The sequence below is a fragment of the Haliaeetus albicilla genome, chromosome 1, assembly GCF_947461875.1.
Source record: "Haliaeetus albicilla chromosome 1, bHalAlb1.1, whole genome shotgun sequence".
Classification (NCBI taxonomy): domain Eukaryota; kingdom Metazoa; phylum Chordata; class Aves; order Accipitriformes; family Accipitridae; genus Haliaeetus; species Haliaeetus albicilla.
In genome coordinates, this window is record NC_091483.1 from 11,459,135 (window position 1) to 11,480,894 (window position 21,760).

The following is a 21,760-nucleotide window of genomic DNA, read 5'->3' on the forward strand; positions in this document are numbered from 1 at the left end:
TGTGTTGCTGTTTAGAAACAATAAAATAACATCTTGGGGGAAAAAAGCAAGAACTGCAAATACTTCATCCTCTTTACTCTTACTTTCTTCATTTTGTAAAGTTACGTGCGTGGGTCTTCAGCTGTAGAAAGCCCTCGGGTAGCCCGGGACGCTCAGGCAACCAGGGCTTAGCCCTGCGAACCCCCGACTCGAAATTCACCCCTCGGTGCCCAAAGCCCCCTCCTCAAGTGCCGGCGTAGCCTCACAGCCAAAGGCATCGATCAAACCCGTGTTAGTGGAGCACTTGACGTGCTATAGACACTATTGGTAGAATCGACTTGCTGTAGCACGGAGCTGCCGTCTCCCTGTCTGAGGGAAAAGGGAAGGAAAATGCCCCGTTGCTGCGGGAGGCAGAAGGATCCCCGGCGCGGGTTCCTCCAACCTGCCCTGCGAGGGGTCGCAAGCCCCGAGTCCCGGCGGCGGCTGCGAGCCCTCGGTGCAGCCTCTGAGCCTCCCCCGCCGTTATCCGGCAGCGGCGGGGTGGGAAGCGCGGGGACGGCGAGCACCGACGCCCGGTACCGGAGCGTTTCGCTTGAAAATAAACAAACGGGTGGCTGTGAGCCTCTGCCTGTCCCCCCCACCCCAGCGATGCCCCTCCGCCACCCCCCGGTAGTCGGTGACAGAAAACGTGCTCCCCCCCTCTTCCCTCTGCCTCGTACCCGACAGTCCCCTGTTCCGTTAGTGGAAATTCCGAAGTGTAAACGGGGAAAACTGGCCCAGGCTCGTGATACTTTGAATTGGCTGGAGCTGGAAACACTGTATATGCGGACGATGGAAAGTTGCGCTTTCTCCACCGCCAAACAAACTAATTAGCTAAGGCAGCCCGTGGGGAGGGGAATACTAATCTCAAGTTTCCCCTTGTTTATGCTTTTTCTAAAAACGTTCCTGCGCCCGGCCTAGGGTAGGAAAGTCAGTAGCTGGTGGAAACTCCCTCTCTAAGGAGAGGGTTGTTTACGATTACCGGTGTGTGCGCGCTGATGACGAGCGGTGATCTCCCTCCACAGCGACGGCGGAACAGCCGCTGGCGGAGTTAGTTAGGCAGGCAGGGAGTTAGGCAGGCAGGGAGTTAGGCAGGCAGGGAGTTAGGCAGCGCCTCGGGAGCTGCAGGGTTAGCCTCGCTCTGCCTGCCTGCCTGCCTGCCTGCCTGCCTGCCTGCCTGCCTGCCTTGCCTGCCCGCTCCCCCATCTCTGACGCAGACTACTTGACGTGCGCCGCGGCCAATGGGGTGCCGCCCCCGGGGGCGTTGCTGCCGGCTGATTGGTTGGCAGGAGCCGAGCGCTGCGCAAAAACAGAAAAGCCGAGCGCTGCCGGCTCAGAAACTGCCGGCAGAGATCTGAGGAGCCGGGGCCGGGGCTGGGACCGGAGCCGGAGCCGGGACGGGAGGCGAGCGGCGGCGGCGGCAGCAGCAGCAGCAAGCAGAGACAGAGAGAAAAAGAGAGAGAGAGAGAGAGAGGCAGGGACTAGACGCGAAAGCAGCAAGAGAGGAAAAAAACTGATCAGCACATCCATAAAAAGCAGAGTGATGATGATGAACATAATAATAGCAATAAAAGAAGAAAATGAAAGACTATTAATAGAAGAGAGAAAAATCTAAAACCTTTAAATAAAAAAGAGGAAATCCCAGAGAAATCAGGGAATGAAAGTTTTGGGTAGCAAAGCTGTTCTCTGCCTTTTTTGAGATGAAATCTTTTTGCGGGTTATAATTTTTTTTTTTTTTTTTTAATTTCGCGGTTTTCTGCCTTTTCCTTGCATCTAAAGAGGGCATGTCCACCGGCTTTTCCAGCAGCATCTACCCCTCCAGCTCCCACCAGGAAGACAAACCGAGGACAATCTTGAAATATAAAAATTTCCTCCTTGGGATTTGCTGCTGCTGCTGCTGCTGCCTCCGCCGCCACTGCTGCTGCCGCGGTGCAGTGCCAAGACTCTCGGAATAAATAAAAGCGGGCTACTCTGTATCTCTAGCTACATCCAGCTAATAGCTATTATTAGTTGGCCATTTATTTCGAAGATCACAGATGAAGTGGGGACGCCTGTCTTCTTCATTTGGGCAGCGTGTGAAACAATAATACTCGTAACAAAAAGGAGGGAGATGGGGGAGAAAAGAATCCTAACATGAATCAGAAGAAATAATATCTAGCACCCCCCCCCCCCCCAAATCAACCTCCCCCCCCCTCCTTTTCCTTCCTCCTCCTCCCCCGATCCCTCTCTCTCCACACGCTCGCAGGCGCGGACACACACAGGCGCGCGCGCGCACACACACACACACACACACATAGATACACGCACAGGCACACACACACTGTACTGTGTATTTTCGGAGGAGGAGGAGGTGGTGGTGGTGGTGGCTTTTGGAAGAGGAGGAAGAGGTGGTGGTGGGGAGGGGGGGATCTCTTTCCCCATTTGGAGATGATTGTGCTATTCCTCTTTGCCTTGCTCTGGATGGTGGAGGGGGCCCTTTGCCAGCTCCATTACACGGTGCAGGAAGAGCAGGAGCATGGCACGTTCGTGGGGAATATCGCCGAGGACCTGGGCTTGGACATTACAAAACTTTCGGCTCGCCGCTTCCAGACGGCGCCCAACTCCCGCAGCCCTTACCTGGAGCTCAACCTGGAAACCGGGGTGCTCTACGTGAACGAGAAGATCGACCGGGAGCAGATCTGCAAGCAGAGCCCCTCCTGCCTGCTGCACCTGGAGGTCTTCCTGGAGAACCCCCTGGAGCTGTTCCGGGTGGAGATCGAGGTGCTGGACATCAACGACAACCCGCCCTCCTTCCCGGAGCCCGACCTCACCGTGGAGATCTCGGAGAGCGCCACGCCGGGCACCCGCTTCCCCCTGGAGAGCGCCTTCGACCCCGACGTGGGCACCAACTCGCTGCGCACCTACGAGATCACCCCCAACAGCTACTTCTCCCTCGACGTGCAGACGCAGGGGGACGGCAACCGCTTCGCCGAGCTGGTGCTGGACAAGCCCCTGGACCGGGAGCAGCAAGCGGTGCACCGCTACGTGCTGACCGCGGTGGACGGCGGGCAGCCCCAGCAGCGCACCGGCACCGCCCTGCTCACCATCAGGGTGCTGGACTCCAACGACAACGTGCCCGCCTTCGAGCAGCCCGTCTACACCGTGTCGCTGCCGGAGAACTCGCCGCCGGGCACCCTGGTGCTGCAGCTCAACGCCACCGACCCCGACGAGGGCCAGAACGGCGAGGTGATCTACTCCTTCAGCAGCCACATCTCGGCCCGCGCCCGGGAGCTCTTCGGCATCGCGCCGCGCACCGGGCGGCTGGAGGTGAGCGGCGAGCTGGACTACGAGGAGAGCAGCGTGTACCAGGTGTACGTGCAAGCCAAGGACCTGGGGCCCAACGCCGTGCCGGCGCACTGCAAGGTGCTGGTGCGGGTGCTGGACGCCAACGACAACGCGCCCGAGATCAGCTTCTCCACCGTCAAGGAGGCGGTGAGCGAGGCGGCGGCGCCGGGCACCGTGGTGGCCCTCTTCAGCGTCTCGGACCGCGACTCGGAGGAGAACGGGCAGGTGCAGTGCGAGCTGCTGCAGGGCGACGCGCCCTTCCGCCTCAAGAGCTCCTTCAAGAACTACTACACCATCGTCACCGAGGGGCCGCTGGACCGCGAGCAGCCGGGCGGCGACGCCTACACCCTCACCGTGGTGGCCCGGGACCGCGGCGAGCCGCCGCTCAGCACCAGCAAGTCCATCCAGGTGCGGGTGAGCGACGTGAACGACAACGCGCCGCGCTTCAGCCAGCCCGTCTACCAGGTCTACGTGAGCGAGAACAACGTGCCCGGCGCCTACATCTACGCCGTCAGCGCCACCGACCGGGACCAGGGCGCCAACGCCCAGCTCGCCTACTCCATCCTGGAGAGCCAGATCCAGGGCATGTCCGTCTTCACCTACGTCTCCATCAACTCCGAGAACGGCTTCCTCTACGCCCTCCGCTCCTTCGACTACGAGCAGCTCAAGGAGTTCAGCTTCCAGGTGGAGGCCCGCGACGCCGGCGAGGAGCCGCAGCCGCTGGCCGGCAACGCCACCGTCAACATCGTCGTGGTGGACCAGAACGACAACGCCCCCGCCATCGTCAGCCCCCTGCCCGGCCGCAACGGCACCCCGGCGCGGGAGGCGCTGCCCCGCGGCGCCGAGCCGGGCTACCTGGTGAGCCGGGTGGCGGCGGTGGACGCCGACGACGGCGAGAACGCCCGCCTCACCTACAGCATCGTGCGGGGCAACGAGGCCAGCCTCTTCCGCATGGACTGGCGCACCGGCGAGCTGCGGACGGCGCGCCGGGTGCCGGCCAAGCGCGACCCCCAGCGCCCCTACGAGCTGGTCATCGAGGTGCGCGACCACGGGCAGCCGCCGCTCTCCTCCACCGCCGCCATCCAGGTGGTGCTGGTGGACGGCGCGGCCGAGCGTCCCGGCGGCGGCGGCGGCGGCGGCCTGGGCGCGGGGGCGGGCGCGGGGGGCGGCGGCGGCGGCTCCGGCGGCTCCGGCGGCTCCGGCGAGCATCGCCCCAGCCGCTCCGGGGGGGACACCTCGCTCGACCTCACCCTCATCCTCATCATCGCCCTGGGCTCCGTCTCCTTCATCTTCCTGCTGGCCATGATCGTCCTGGCCGTGCGCTGCCAGAAGGAGAAGAAGCTCAACATCTACACCTGCCTGGCCAGCGACTGCTGCCTGGGCTGCTGCTGCTGCTGCCCCTGCTGCAGCCGCCAGGCGCGGGCCCGCAAGAAGAAGCTCAGCAAGTCGGACATCATGCTGGTGCAGAGCTCCAACGTGCCCAGCAACCCGGCGCAGGTGCCGGTGGAGGAGTCGGGCACCTTCGGCTCCCACCACCACAACCAGAACTACTGCTACCAGGTCTGCCTCACCCCGGAGTCCGCCAAGACCGACCTGATGTTCCTCAAGCCCTGCAGCCCCTCCCGCAGCACCGACGCCGAGCACAACCCCTGCGGGGCCATCGTCACCGGCTACGCCGACCAGCAGCCCGACATCATCTCCAACGGCAGCATTTTGTCCAGCGAGGTAAGGCCGGCCCGCCCGCCCGCCCGCAGCACCCGCAGCGCCCGCCCGCAGCGCCCACACACATCCACACACACCGCCCCGAGCGCCGCGCGCCCGGCCGTTGGGCGGCCGCGTCCCGCCGCTGCCCCGCTTTGGCTTTCCCGTCGCCTCACGGAGCTCCCGCCCCTCCTCTCCCGGCGGGGAAGGCACTTCGCTTTCCCCATCGCCCCTCATTTTCCCCCTTTAATTCATTCGTCCGCCGCCATCTCCCCCACTCCTTGCCCTCTAACACTTGGGGGAGGCTTCAGGTGAGGGAGAGGTGAGCGAGTGCGGGGCGGCCCGCCCTCCCGCCTCAGCCGCGGGCTCCCCCTCACCCGGGCTCGGAAACTTGCAGCCGAGCGTGGGTCGTGTGTGTGTGTCCCTCGCTTCCCCCCCTCCCGGTGCCTGCGAACGAAGCTGGCCCCGGCCGGGCAGCATCGGGGCGCAGAGATCCTCCTCAGCCGTTAGCTGCCGGCCCATCGCCTGAGGAGGTTGGGGGGGGGTGGGGGGGTGGGGAGGTGCTGAGGGAATGGCCTGGGGGGGGGGGGGGGCTGCTTTTCGCAGAGTCGCTGCAGCTGACAGGAATGAAATGACGTGAGGCGTCATCACAGGGTTTTCTGAAGCAACGTTTTAAAACGGGGCCCTTTTTTTGTCTTCCCGAAACCTTTGCATGTGCAAGTAAGGCTTTGGGGGACACCCCCCTCCCCCTCTGGGAGGGTGGCGATCTCTACAGTTAGCAGGAACTTTAATTAATTGGCGAATTAGGGTTTATTAATTGACTTTTCTTTATTCTGTCTGAACAGCTCTTTATAACCCAAAGCTGAGTTCGCAAAGGAAAGCACCGAGAAGGAGTTTCCATGAAATTATATGCAGACACTTAACGTCCCCTCCTGTTAAACATGTCGCCTATATTGTGTTATCTAGTGTGTAGAGAATGTCTATCAAAGCGTATGCCATGCTCTAATACTCCCCTGTTAATCATTTCCTACTGGGTTAGCTCATACATGCTCTCAGCACCTCACTGCCTGTGCACTAATGAAAACAACACGTTCTCTCTTAACTTGAATACTGAAACCTGAATACTGTCCAGTCTGGCAAAGGTGGTTTGAATGATATTTTCTAAAGCGTTAAGTTTTGCGGTAGAATTTCTGATACTGGCTTGTGAGATCAACCTTTCCTCAAAATATCTATAGAACTCTGTCTTCTGTTGCCTCTTTAAGGACTTGAGGGTATCTCCAAGTATTTTCTTCCTTAGGGTGCAGTAACTGTACTGTTTCCCCCTATTTTTATACACTGGAATTAAAAACAGGCTGAAAACTAAATTACAGTAAGTTTTTTCTCAGACTAAGTAGTACACAACTCTAGAAATAGTTCTGTTAATTTTTGTGGGAGTCCTTGTGATGCTTGACAGTGTGCACTGTGAGAAAACGTGTCAGAATCTCATCCCAAAAAACTCAGGAAAAAATCCCTCATGCCTTCCCATCTGTGCGAATAAGAGCTGGGGTTTTTTTTTCCCTTACATCCTAGAAACAGATTGTGTAGGCCTGCTTGCAGCTAAACATTACCATTTATAGTGAATATGGTGAGCTGCTCTGGTATGTTTTCTGATGCTGGTTACAAAAATACCAAGAGTTAAAATATTTCCCAATATTTTCTTTCTCCTAGACAAAACATCAGCGTGCTGAGCTCAGTTACCTAGTTGACAGACCCCGGCGAGTAAACAGGTATGAGCTCCTTAGCCTTGTTTTTCCTAATGAATGCTTTAGCAAGTCTGAATGGGGTGCAGAAATGGGTTTACTGCAGATGTACAACAGTAGTAAAGCAATGGAAAATTGAATGTATGTAGGTGTATTAAATAAAACACTGTCGACTAAATGAGTTTGAATCACAGCTTTTCTGAACTGGTTTCAAAACCAACTGAAAAGAGAACAAAATCTCATTTTGTATTGGTCTAAAACGTGCTTTAAATACTTATGAATGCTTCTGTAGGGTCTTCCAGAAAACGTTGGTCTCTCTGAGTCAAAATTTAGCTATCCAGCTTAAGTAAATGCTACCAAATTATTTATACCAATTACATGAAAACCAAATGGAGTAATAATGCTTACTGTCCATTTCAGCTAGACTGCCAAGGTCTGAAAATGCCAGTTTTGTTTATGGGGGACAGAGCACCTCTGCAGAAGCAGTGCAGCAGGCAGGAGTGGGTGAATGCAGCACCGCGTTTGGCCATGTGATGGCAGAAGAATGTTTTATGAGTTCCTCTTTCATGTTTATTCTAATGTAAAGATGTTTCTGTGTCTAGTTCTGCATTCCAGGAAGCAGACATAGTAAGCTCTAAGGACAGTGGTCATGGAGACAGTGAGCAAGGAGACAGTGATCATGATGCCACTAATCGAGGTCAATCCTCTGGTAAGTCTGATAAGAGAATGGAAATTGTAGCTCTTTAAGTAGGGAGACTAGAAATAACAGTTACTTATAGGAATATAATACAAGAGTGGCATAAACAATGTGAGCATGTTGCATGGGAGGCTAAGTTTAAGTCAGTTTGCTACCACAGTTACCTGGGCAAGGAGACAATTTTGAACCCCTTCCAGTCACGGGGCAAAGTTTATTTTATTCATTTGGTTGAGGGGGGTTGATATGTTACTAGGCATCATTTGCTGTAGCAAAACTTCCTGCACATTAGCACAAAGTTGTTGGTACATTTTATAGTGCATTTTTTTCAGTGGCAGATTTGCAGAATTTCAAAGCATTAGGCAATTTTGTTTAGTAGGCACTTCAGCTGGCATGGCAGTGTGAAGTGCAGGGGGAGTTCCCAAGGGAAAGAATGAACCCAGTGATTGAATGACAGCCAGCCTGTGAGGATTTTTGCTGGGGATCAGTGGACACACATTGGGTGCTCTGAATGTGTAATACCTTAGCATTTTTTGAGGATTGTTCTTTAATTCAAATTAAGGCACCATATAGTATAAGTGATCTCCATGTTAATAAGGCTAAGGTATTCTTAAGTACATTTCTTTCAGTCCTGACAAAGGAAAGAAGTGCTTTAAAAGGCTATGATTTGAATCACCTAGAAAATACATACATTGCAGTGTTATTCCCATGTGTACGGCTTGCTGTCTTTGCTCTCATACTGTCAGTTTTCTTCTGAAAGGGACATTTGTTTAGAGCCTGTGCATTAGAATTCATTCTCACCCTCGCACTGCATTTTAGCCACAAATGCTCGTGCTTTCTTCCCTACCACAGTCTCCAAAGGTCTGGTATGTCCTGATTCAATGCAGTGATTTCTTTCCCCTTGTTTCCTCTGCGCTCTATCATGTATAAGGATTTGCTACAAGTGTGTCACACAAAATACTGCCAGAGTCTCTCCAGTCATCCATTTTTTTTTGCCCTGACCCCCGTCTTAGAAGATACCAGGGCAAGGGACTCAGTACTGTCATAGCACTGCTGCCTCACCCGCGTGCTCTGTTAACGTCCTCTATTTTCTTGCTGCTATAGTCACTGTGCCCTTAACGATGGGAAACCCAGGCACCAGGGGAAGAGGAGGCTGCTACAGGGCCCCTTTATATTGCTGCAAGTCATTAATATGCAGACCTAATGAGATTCGAGAAGAGCCAAGAGTCTCCGGAGCTCCCTGCTTCTTGCAGGGCTTCATGCTAAGTGAACAGAGTGTCTATTTTGTGTCTGGGAACCTGACAACAAACCAGGTCTTGCCAGAAGTTTACATCTGAACACAGAGCCTCTTTCATTTTTGGCCTATATATGGCGTATGATTTATTGTTGTTTTAAAAAGACATGTATTTAGCCTCCCCCCACCCTTTCTTTCGCACTGTTTCTGATGAAGCGATCAGTGCTACTGAGTTATAAAAAGCTCCATCTCCTCCTGCCCTCCCTGCATTCCATTTTTTTTTTCTTTTACGCATTTTACTGCAGCAGTCATCTCAATGAACATTTCAATCAGCTTAGTCCCTCAACATAATGAACCATAATAACCAAACAGGAGAGAAAAGAATAAACATCTGCAGAAGGGGCTGGATTTGACTGATGGTGGGAATATAATCATATAGTTGCACATCAACTGAAAGCTATTTTCTTTTAGATGCATTCAGCGCTGTTATTGTTGTGCCTCTGCTCTTTATTCTTTCTCTCCATTTTAAAAGTAGTCTATCGCAGATATGAACACTGGAACTACTGTCAAACTTGGCATTAGTCCTTAGCTGGGTAAATTCTTCATTTTCAACATTTCTATTTTATCAAACTAGCGGGAAAAATTTTATTCTATACTTTCAAAATAATTTCAAATCATTTAAGAATCTGATGTGGTTTATGAACTTCTGTGTCTTCAATGGTGATTACATATAAAGTAATGAAAGCTGACAGTTAGGTTTGGTCTACTCACAATTAACAGTTTGCACTGAAACCTCAAATACACAGAGCTTCCAATTTAATATATTGGTGCTGTGATTTGAGAACAATTTGCATGCACAATTTTTTAAATGCTAGTTCCAAATAGATATTTCAATACAAGTCTCTGTAGGAACTGCTTTAATCTACATACGGATAATATAGTTTTCCTGTAAGTTTTGGGCTGAATCCTGCTGTCGTGATGCAAAGAACGTGCCCCTTGACCTCAGCGATGACAAGATATTTTGATATAAAAACTTCACTCTTGCTATTAGCTTTTGGTGATGAATTTTATGGGAAAAAAAAAAAGGAGCATAAATCTTGTTTGATCTTGAATGGCTAGAGGAAATACCTGAGGGAATGCCTTCTCAGTTTTTCAGTTGTTCTGGTGCTCTGTAATCAATTCTTTCTAAATTATTGAAGGAGAACACACCAGTTGATAACATGGCAGAAAGTTTGGGCTGGTTTATTTTCAAGATCTTACCTGATACTATGCAGCATCATATTTGTTTTCAAAAGCGTTTTATTTGCATCCAAAAATATTTAGGAGATAATTCACATTGTCAACTAAAACTCACTCCCTAACAGTTTTAGTCAGCAGCATGTTGTGCTCGCAAAACATCTTTTTACTGTTCTGTGCGTGACTTCCGTTACTGTCACCAGTGCGCAGTCCTGTGGCACACAAGTAGCTATGCTGTAGTAGTCCATTGCTAGCCAAGCTGACTGTCAAAAGTCACGGTCAATTATTAACTGGGAAGGAAAACATGCAGGATGAAAATCTGTCACTGTGTCATAGATTTATCCTGCACAATTATTTAGTGAAAATTCTGAACTAAGCTGTTCTATATATCATAAAATGTTTTATTATGTTTTGAAATAAGATTCTAGTTCACCTCACAAAATGTATTTTCTTAATAGTGATTTAATCGTGGTTTCAAATGTGTCAGAATGTATGTAAGGGATTCATACTGTTCCCATTAAAATACCACCTGAATGCCTCTTAATAATCCACATTCTTACCTACCTTAACATCCATGAAGTATGGAAGTACTGTCACCTGCATTTAGCAGGGAATGGCAAGTAGTGGGATACTCAAGAGCCTAATTTTCATGGACTGAGTAGTCATTTCATTGACTGGGATAGGAATCTGGACTTTTTGGAAAATGACTTTCCAATGGTGAAGAAGCGCAAGAAGGTTTTGGCAAACAGGGGAGGGGTTTCTCAAACCCCAATGCGTGTTCTAATTACTTGTGCTCTTCTTTGTCTGAAAATTGTTGAGACAAAAGCTACTATTTGTTGTAGAACAAATGCAACTAATGCAACACTACTACCTATTATTAACACACTGTATTTCAATCATGTTCTGTAGGAGTAATTTCTAAGCATGAGGTTAGTTTATTTCCCATGGTTGATTAAATTCTTGGCCTCCCTTGTGAAATTGCCGACTTGGGTGCCAATTAATACTCTGCGTGTGTGTATGTTTAAATTGTATGATTAGACACCTGTCCTGTAAGATTTGGACTCATGCCATCAACTTACTTGATATGGTTGCTCACTAGCTACTCAGCTTTCTCAAGCTGAACACACAGAGTTCTTCACAATATTACCTTTGTTACACCTTTTTCACTGAATGGGCATGATCTCTCAGATGCACTTCAGGAAGGAATGTCCAAGATGTGAAGCTAAGTAAATGCACTGTCATGTATATACTATAAAATGCATCAGCTTTTTTTGATAATCTGCTCTGTGCAGTGCTGGACAGTATGCATTGGTGACCGGCTGAGATCTAAAATTAGACTTCCACTAGTGGACTTTATGAAAGGAATTGATAGGGGTCTAATACAAAGGCACAGGGTGAACCATTGCCTCACACCTTTTCAGTACAGATTAGGTAAACCCTGAGAGGGTTAGTATGCATTATTGCAGAAGAGCTATGATATTTCAGTGTTCATGAGGAGAAAAAACTGAGAAGTCAGAGGAAGAATTTTAGTGATAAAGGGACAGAGAAAACCAGTATTCCTTCTGAGCCTATGCAGAGTGACAGCTAAATCCTGTTTTGAAGATCACTTGGGCTAAGAGTCTATCTCGGATAAAGTGAGAGTGAACATGAAAATGGCTTAGAAAAGTGCTTTGACTCAAGCTGAGGGCAGTTTCTTTTTCTTTTTTGCTCTTCTTTCCTTGGGCTGCATGCTTAATAATGTTCACATCTCAATGGTCCAGATAGGGCTTTGAAGTTGAGATTTGGAAGAGCTGAATATTGAAGATGTTTGAGTCTTTATTCATGTTCTCATGCAGATGAAGTCGGTTTTATCCAAGGCAGCGCACCAATTACTTAGCAAGAAAGAATGATAATAACTCTGTTTCATAAAGGCCAATTCTTCAGTAGTCTTCTACAAAAGAGGTTAACATCATCATTCTTATTTACCGACACAAAACATGAATCATAGGGAAATGAGTAACTTGCTCAAGGATAATCTAACCAGAAGGATAGTTGTTCTGGTAACGGAGCTCTGAAAAGGAGGCCTGGTTCCCTACGTCATGCCTATCTTGTATCTAACTGGCTTTTTTAAGAAAAACTACCACTGAAAAAATGGAAAATGCCATTTAATTCCAAGTAAAAGCTAAAGTTATGAAAAAATTACACGTGTTGGTGAAAAAAACCCTCCAATAACAATATCACAAAAATACTTTGTCAACATTTAATTTGTATTTTTGCTTTTTATTACATCATTTAGTCAGTAATACATATGAACATGTTCACTCATTGCTCTAAAGGCTTGGTGTATGGCTCTTCTCCCTTAATTAAATTAAGAAAGAATACATTCTTTAAAAATGGTTTTAGGCCTAATTTTTGCTTTGATCTAAACTGCCTTTCAAACCAATTAGAATTCATGCACATAGAAATTTTGGCTTTCTCCTTTTGAAATATGAAAAGGAAGCAAATTGGGAATATGCTTCAGAAATGCAACACTACCAAGTATCTGATTCAAAGCACCAGAGTTCAGGAAATGCAGATGCAGATATCAAACTTGATATTTAACTTCTTTCCTAGTTTTTGGTTTCCTTTGAGGGAGGGCACAGGCTTGTTTTCCTTCAAAATCTGCAAAGTTAAGGTTGTGTGAGAGCTCATGTTGCCCACTGGCCTATCTAGTAATAAGACTTGAACAAATAGGAATGAACTAGTGGCCTTTGCCATGAGCTTTTATATGTATGCTGTATTTGGAATACTGCAATGCTTGTCATTTTTCAGCACTTTCAGTGCACTATACTATCTATTTGTATCCACAAAGGACAGTTGAAATTCATAATTCGGAGTCACCTTTAAAATCTCAGTTTACCTGCATGCAAGGTCTAATACGATAACTAAAAGAAAAATATAAAGCATTTTTCTTTAATGTGGATTTGCAATTATGATGGATAGTTTAGTTCTGAAGGACCATATATATAACCAGATTTATGAGGGAGGTGAGATCGAAGTGTTATACTGCTGAGCGTTTCTTTTTGTTATAAATCAAGAACATGATTCTTGGTGTATGAAGGAATTCTGTGGTGAATGTCTTACTTCGTTTGCCATGATATATCCTTCCTTCCTGGAAAACAGCAAATAGCCTCCCTCCTCCCCCCCTCCCCGCTCCATCCCATTTTTAATGTTTTTTAATTAGAAACAGAGAATTCTATACCATGACTCACAGGAAAAAGGTGGAAGAAGAATAGCCAGCATTCATATCATAGTCAGTGTAAATATACATAGGTGCCCAGGAATTTCAAAATCAGACTGCAAATTTGAATTTATTTTCTGTCAAAATACTGAAACCAAGGGCTTGGTTCTGTACCCATTAAACTCTTAGGGAATGTTGTGACTGATTCAAGTAGGAACAATACCCAACCCAGACCTCTTTGAACATTTTGTTCCCATCCTAAACAAGCATTTACATTCCAGCAGTGTATATTAAAATTCAGATGTATATGTATATAAAATTATTATTTTTTTCTTTTACAAGTTCTCATCTTTACGGGGGGGAAAGTTTGTCATACAAGCTTACATTTTTATACCCCCTACATTCATTACTTTGTTTATTCAAAATCCTGATTTATAGTGTCTATAACATCTCTTTTATAATAAGCTGTTATATAATACTATTCAGTGCACTGCAGTAGACAAGCAGTATTCAAAAGGGAACTAAAAAAACAATATTTGGATAGAGACATTTTGCAGTTTAGTAGTTGATGTGAAAACAAAATAGTAAAATGGAGGGTAATTTTCCAGGGGAAATAAAAATCCATGAAGGGAAAAAAAGGGTCTATCTTTGAAAATATATCTTAAAACCAATATTATCATAATATCTCCCTCCCCACTGACTAAAGAATATAATTTAATATTTATCCATCAGTTTTTCTTTCTCCTGCTGTCTTTCAGGAAATGTTGAATGAATATGGTCACTGATACACTGTTAGGAAAATGTAACTGTAATAATTTTCCTATTACAAGTAGGGCTATTTGTTGTTTACATGCAACTTCGCTAGGAAGTCTGAAAATTGAAATAACCATTTTGTGTTAATTGCCACTTAAATCTTCTGAATGGCAAGAAGTTAGGTTCATAAAATATGTCTTTTCTTGCATAAGAGAGATTTTTGTGCAGACATTTCAATACATAAGATACACACACACGCACAGTTTTATAGACATTGTTATATATTAATTTCTTTCTGGGAAGCCTGCATCTAAATCTTTCTTTTCAGTCTTTGATAGCTACTACCACTATGGAATTTAGAACTATGCAATTTGTACACTTTGCCTGATGATCTTCGTCTGATTCCTTAATCATATCTGCAGTTCACATTTGCATTCTTTAACAGTTCACTGATCAGTAATTTATTTTCAGACTTCTGCATGCCAATTATCAATGCAAGGTTCTAATCGAAACTGGACCTAGCTTTGTATATTACTCAATTTAAAATTAAAAAGTCATTATAAAGTGAGATTAATCTGAGATAAAAAGCTTTTTTTCCTGTCTTCACATTTTTGTCTAAGGACTGCCTTTAGTACTCAAGCACTTGTTGATAGCTCTGAAAGATTCTTGCTCCCTGAAGAGATTGTTTTTTGTAGTGTGAGATATTGCATAAATATTACTAATTTAAGTCAAATTATGGTTCAAAACAGTGGTAGAATTCTTAATACTAATCCTCACATTGGAGATCAAGCTAATCCAGTGCTTTACAATGTTGGCTGGTGAATGAGCTATATTACATGAATCTTATTACAGCTGTTCAAGATTTTTTTCCTATTTCTCTTGCAAGTAGTGTCATTTTTTTGTAATTCTAATGCAATGCTTGTAAATGCAATGTTTATAAAAGATTTAGTTCAGTTTTGACATACACCTATTCTAAGACACTCAGTTCTCCTTATAAATACAAGAGAAAGATATTTCTTTACTGTTTTGCTTTTCTGTGCAAAGTTGAACATCAACTTGGAGACGCTGGTATTTATTTTACTCTATGCCTATGATTCCATACACCATTCCTCTCAAAACAAGTACAATCCAACAACTTAGTGACTCACAGTCAGGAGATATTCTTTTGGAAGGCTGATCTGAAGGTAGTCAATAAAAGCATAGCTTGTCATTTGAAATCTTAATAGCATTAAAGGATTTGTAAGCAAACAGTTCTGTGTTGGCAGGGACAAGTGTCTGCTTATATAGGGGAAGCATTAACAATTTTGTCAATAGTATCCAGAGCTATGTCACATTGGACTATGGCTACCTTTGTACTGCTAATTACAGTTATTTATTATAGGATTCTGGCCCATTACTTGGATGACTTGATGATAGTGAGGACTGTTGCAGTAGCAATGAAAACTATCTCTGAAGGAATGATGTAACAATTGATTAATAAGCCATCCTGATTACTTGAAAGCTGGATTCCTACTTTGTAAGATCTGCTTTTAATATCAATAGGATCTATCTGTATACTAATGTATGCACAGATAGTTCCTTTATAGGACTCATTAATATTTCATTTTCATAAACGAAATCTGTGATTCCTCAATCAGGACATTTCATTTCTTTGGTCAGAGATAGATATATGTAGAAACAATTCCTTCATGTTCCTAAACAGGCATTTTCAAGTGGTGAGCCACAAACATCAACCTACAAGTGGAATTGAACCTTATTTGAATGGGTTCTAAACAGCAAGATCTGCAAGTGATTTTCTGAGATAGAACAACCAATACCCTTCTTCTTGTGATATTTGTGTGTGTGTGTGCCATTCCGGCATTTAGTTACCCTTATTAAATGTTGTCTTTGACTTCTGAAGACTGGACGATCAGATATTTTTTTTTTTTGTTGAGGAGATGAAGGTGGTGGAAGAAGTTCTTACGACATTTCTATTTCCACTTCTCTCTTTTCTCGGCATAATCTTTCTTATCTGTCAGCAGCTCTTCATGATGCTGAAGCTTATATCTGTAGTTTCTTTTTCTCTCATGCTTGCAGGCATGGATCTCTTCTCCAATTGCACAGAGGAATGTAAAGCACTGGGCCACTCAGATCGGTGCTGGATGCCTTCCTTTGTTCCATCTGATGGACGCCAAGCTGCAGATTACCGCAGCAATCTGCATGTACCTGGCATGGACTCCGTTCCAGACACTGAAGTGTTTGAAACACCAGAAGCCCAGCCGGGGGCAGAACGGTCCTTCTCCACCTTCGGCAAAGAGAAGGCCCTTCACAACACTCTGGAGAGGAAGGAGTTGGATGGACTGCTGTCTAATACACGAGCGCCTTACAAACCACCATATTTGAGTAAGTACTATTCAAAAAGCTGTATGAAAGTGTTCCCTTTGTGGGAATAAAAATTAGCTCTTTCTGCTATTCATAGTAGGAATAATACAGACACAATTTGAGGAGCAGTGGGGAAAAATGTCTTCTCTTGGATTCAGGCACCACTGAAGAAGGCATTGTTCAATGCTTTTAAAAAAGACAAAACCTTGATTGTTTTTAGTGTGACATGATTGTCAACAACAAAAGTAACAGCTGATATTGGTGGGGGAGTTGCTCAATTTTGTTTTCTGATGCTGGATTATTTTCAAAGTTTTCTTGGATAGATGGTTTAAACATTGACATTGCCAGGCTTACATTTTTTAAGACAAAAATTAAGTCGAGAAAACTGTCCTAGGAGCTTCTTTTTATGGTTGAGCAGTATCTTGTGAATAAGCAGTACGTGTATTATTTCAAAGTAACTATTTACATAGTTAACATTAAGGGTTTGGAAGGAAGAAGACAAAACTTTTTACCTTCGGTCTGATCATCTTTCAGCCTACACAGTATTGACTTTAGTCAGTGGTCCTCCGTGCCTTCTGTCTTGTTCCAAAATCTTGCCTCTTTCTTTAGTCACCTTTTGACTATGGTTGGGTGGCATGGAAGAGTGTGATAGATCTCAAAAAGACCTTCATAATTCCTTTTGGAGTCTGAGCCAGTTGTAGAACCCTTGAGTAATACTTTGATCTAATATGTCTTTTTATTCTATTTAGCAGCCTTCTGTATTTTATTAGAGACTGTAATCTCCTTGACTTCAAGAGTTTATGATGTTTATCTCATCCAAATAAGCCAAAGACATTAACATTGCAATACTCTTTTTAAAGCAACAAAAGTCTTTTAGGACAGCAGATCAGGGGTAAAAAAAAGAATCTCCCTGAATGGTATTAATTTATTTATTTTTATAAAGCATTTAGTCGTTCTGAAAGGTGCTACGCTGGCAGCCCTGGCATGTGAAGATCTTTGCTACAGATCATTCTCAGCCCAGACAGCTCAGTTCTCCCTTCTTAATTAGCTGTCCAGGTATTTCAGTCCTTCAGAGAGGTCTTTTTACCACTTCACTCTTTAGATTTGCTTTACTGAAAGCTTCTAAATTTGGATACCAATTCTGATATGTGACAGCCGTTCCTAAAACACCCGTCCTGAGACAATCAGCTTAGTTTGTGTAGGCTAAAATGTCAGATATCAATCATCTGGTCATACTCTAAAGACCAATGTGAAATTTCACTTAGCTATGACCCAACAACTTGTCTTTCCCTAACTGGTCTTCCATCATTTACCTCTAAGAAACATTCTTTAGTACTAAGCTGTAATCTAGCGGTACTAATTTCATCTCTATCACTTCAGTTAAAAATTTGAGTTTTGTAGCACTGATGGTCTAATCAGAACAGAGTTCTGATGCAGTATGTGCATTACAATGATGATTGTATCCGGTGACACCATAATGGTAGTTCTGTTCTGTTTTGTTCTAGGCCTGGGAGTTTTATTTCAAATAAAAATTACATTTATTTTATTGATAGTTTAGGGATTTTAAATTTTGTTCAGCTAACATGAGTGGTATTGTTGAACAATGTGTTTACGTATAGACGTTGGTCTACATTTTACACTTTTCTGGTATAACAGCATAAAAAATTGGAGGTAAAGTCAGAAGTAAAGAATATAAATGAGTGGTATTATGTAATCCACGCTTGAGAATTCAGGTTATTTTTGCTTTTTTTCTTTGAACCTCAAAGCTAAAACTGCTACAGAACAAGAGTAATAGTTCTCTGTTTTATTTTCCCTTATTTAATATTTTCTTTAGTAAAATTCTGGGTTATAATTGTATAGCAAAGAACAGGAGCAAAGAAAAGAAAGTGAGCACAATAGTTGTAGCAATGAGTAAATGGTTCATTGTTAATAATGTATTCAATAAGGCAAGAGAAATGCATAAGAGGAAGTTGATGCAGGAAGGAACTTTAGTTGAGCCACTGGCTAATTGCAATTGTAATAAAATTAAATTTGACTTAACAAAGAAGATCATATCAAAATCAGTTTGCCAGTAGAACGATTTTTTTAAAAGAAGTGGTTAAAATGTATGAAACAGAACCCTCATATTCAGCAACAATACTGTATAAAAAGTTGCAGCATGTATGAAAATGGCCATATGAAAAATCAGTAGGAAAGAAGAAAAAGCATATTGCAGAATACAAAAAGTATTTGAACTGAAAAGGTCTCTTAAAAAGAGTGATTCTTAGAGCAAAATGATCAGAAAAGAGCGTAAGTTCTAGCAGGTAAACTTTAGGATAGTAATCAGTGGAGATAAGAGAGACTTCTTAGAGCAAATAGCCAAAGGCATGCAAATAAGTATAGACAATTTTTAAGATGTCAAGTATAGTAAGCTAGGAGAGAACTGGTGGGTCTCTCAAGCTGCAGTTAGTGCGGACAAGGACGTTGCAGAGATTCTAAACTGTTTCATTGCATTTGCATTTACCAGAGGCAGGATGGAGAAAGAAAGACAGGCATAGTTAGGAAGCCACCCATCCCGGGTAACTTTTTCAAATACATGTGCAAGACTGAGTCATGGAAGAGGATGTTGTTGAAAAATTGACTAAAACAAATAGGAAGAAGTCAGTGCATTATGCGTTTCTTTACTTTTTTGTTTCTAACAAAAGAATGTAACCAAAGAATGTCAGAAGTTGTGTTTATTGTTAAAAAAGGTACTAGAAAACCTTGTTAATTAGAGACCAGTGAGAAACCTTAGCATACGACATAAAATTGTAACTCGAGGGTTTTAGGAACAAAGTAGCTGGCATCTGCCCAGGAAAATTGCACAGAAAGATTGTCAATCTATTAGAATTTTGATAGAGTGGGTGAGAATTAATCGATATAGTGTATTTGAACTGTCAAAAAAACCCTTTAGCATAGCTTCTGTGTAGTAGAAGAAGCTACTAAAGTAAGCAAGTGTTGTCACAGGGCAAAGCATTACCAGACTCTCTGTGCCTAGGAGAAAAAAATCGTAAGGATACATGGAACATTTTAGCAGAAGCAGAGTTCCCCAAGTATCCATGTAGAGATCCATGGTATTAAAAAAAAAAAAAAAGTATCTAGAAATGGAGATGAGAAAAAGGAGGCAATATTTGCAGATGACATAAAATGGTTTAGGGTCAGTCAAGCCTCTAATAGACTATGTATGCCCACATTGTGCAGTGAAGCATGGTCCAGAGAACCCAGTCTGCTTCTGACCTAGCTCACTCTGGAATTGAAAGCTGCAGAGCAGTGTCAGCACAGTGGAAGAGCTGAGCAAAGTTACTCGCTTAAGCTGTGCTATTAGCGCAATAGCTACAAATGTAAACTGGTAGCTCTACATGGAACTTTCACTGTGCTGTACGAGTGTATCTGCTCAAGTTTGTGTCTGCTTGGTGATTCCTGCGCTGTGTTCCAATGGGTACGTTCAGTGCAGAACCTTAGAAAAGATAAATGAGGAAGGTAATGTATATTATCATGAGGAATTTGAAGTCTTCTTGAGAAAAAAGACCATGGAATAATTCCCTGAAAAGCCTCCCCCAATGTGGAAAGCCAGCAAGAAGGAAATAAAATGCCAGGTTGTAAAAAGGAATTGAATTGAAAATAGACTAAGAAATAATTACAAAACCCTTACACAAAACATATCACTATGTTGCTCCAGCCAGTCTATTCGTTCCATAGAAATACATAGTGTAACAGCAAAAATACTGAAAATATTTATATGCAAAGTCATATCAAAAGCTTAGTACTAATTAATTTAGACAAGCTGTGGTAGGGACATGAAGTAAAGAGGAGACTGCATGAAAATAGAGAAGGTAAGCTGGGCGCTTTCGTTTGCGGTTCTCAATAACAAGAGAGCAGCAAGGCAGCAAAACAACTGAAGGGCAACCAGGTCATGAACTGATAAGATCATACACATTTGACACAAATAATACAGTAATCTGTCAAACTTATGATTATGGGTATGATTGAAACCAAAGGCTTAGTAGTGGGGTTTGGGGTGTTTGCTTCTTTGTTGTTTGAGGTTTAGGTCACTGCATGGATAAATGAAAACAGCAGCAGCAGCTATATTACAAATTATAATGTAGAAAAAGATATAAATCCTCATATTTGAAAGGGTTTCTTTATGTCCCATTATCAAATTTTTACCTTACTGGTGAAGCCATTGGACTTATTCATATACCAATTTCCACATAAACATACATATTCTGTATATTATTCTGAGCAGACTACACCAAAAGTAGATCTCTTTGTACTCAAATAGTGTATCTTGAAGCATGTATTTTTTACGTATGTTTTAAGTATTTGTTATGAATACAGGTTATAAAATTGTGATGGGATCAATAAATTGTAGGGTTTTTGAAAACAGGTTTCTCATAGAGCAACTCCAGGATTCTTCTCAACTTGCATATTCTTCTTACTGTGTAATTTACACTTGTTTCTTCTTATTCATCCATGAGATTTGAACACAGCCTTTCTGTAAACAGTTAAGAAATTTTCATAATGTCTTGAATGTTCATAAAACATGAGATTCTGAACTTGACTGGAGAAAATAAAATAAGTGAAGTAACACTGGCGAGGAAAATAAAATGTAGCTTTTGAACAATTTCTGTATTTTTAAAATAGATTCTAACCATTTCTATATGATTTTTCATTCAGTGGTGGTTGTATTAGCCATTATTTTTCTAAGTGTTTTTACTGTAGTGACCAAAAATCCTAATCTAAGATTCAAACTCTTGTACCAGATTCTGTAGGATATTTGACAGAGACTATCTTCACAATGAATACCTGATCAGTCTGATTATGATCTATTTCTAATACTTTGGACCAGGTCCTGGGATGGTAACAGTGGGAATAACACCATTACATCCATGTCAGTAATGTTTTGATCTATAACTGATGATAAGAAGTAGCTTAATTTTTTAATTTTTTTTTTCTGTAACTGTGAAACATTCTAGATTTGCATTTCTTATTATACTTTAAGTAACTTTAGGAAAGCTCTACTGACATTACTGATAGAATACTTTTTTCTACCTATTAAGAGGTTAGGATTTTTTTAATATATGAAAACAGAGTAATATTGCCATATTACCTTAACTTTCTATGTAGAAATGCTTATTTTGCTCTAAAAAAATGTCTTTGGCATAGCTTAATCTACTTTGGAAGCAGGTTAAAATAAACTACATAAAGGCATAATTTGCTACACAGAAAAACAGTGTTTATACAAGGAGGCATTCTGGAATAATAATTGTGTTCTAAAGTAGCCCCCTAATTAGCTCTGCAATATTTTCTACATAGATGCAAGCATCTTCATCTTCACTGATGAAACGATTTCATTATCATGGTAATTATTGCCAACACCATCAACATATTTTATGTATGAATCAGGATTTTATCAAGTTAGGTATGACATATACATAGAGAGAGGATAAAAAAGCTGGTCTCTTCCTCAAAGAGCTGGCTGC

At 43.6% G+C, this 21,760-nt stretch overlaps 1 protein-coding gene across 8 annotated transcripts in view; it reads left to right on the plus strand.

Moving 5' to 3' along the window:
• The first annotated feature begins 2,405 nt into the window (after nt 1-2,405).
• PCDH10 (protocadherin 10) overlaps nt 2,406-21,760 on the plus strand; it is a 36,562-nt gene continuing 17,207 nt past the window's right edge. For 7 of the 8 annotated variants that reach the window (XM_069779163.1, XM_069779181.1, XM_069779198.1 and 4 more), the window contains exons 1-4: nt 2,406-5,067; nt 6,751-6,809; nt 7,385-7,491; nt 15,951-16,280. In XM_069779163.1, coding sequence (XP_069635264.1) covers nt 2,446-5,067; nt 6,751-6,809; nt 7,385-7,491; nt 15,951-16,280 — 3,118 coding nt within the window. In that variant the 5' untranslated portion in view covers nt 2,406-2,445. The remainder of the gene's footprint in view (nt 5,068-6,750; nt 6,810-7,384; nt 7,492-15,950; nt 16,281-21,760) is intronic. The other variant, XM_069779190.1, reaches the window with a different exon arrangement.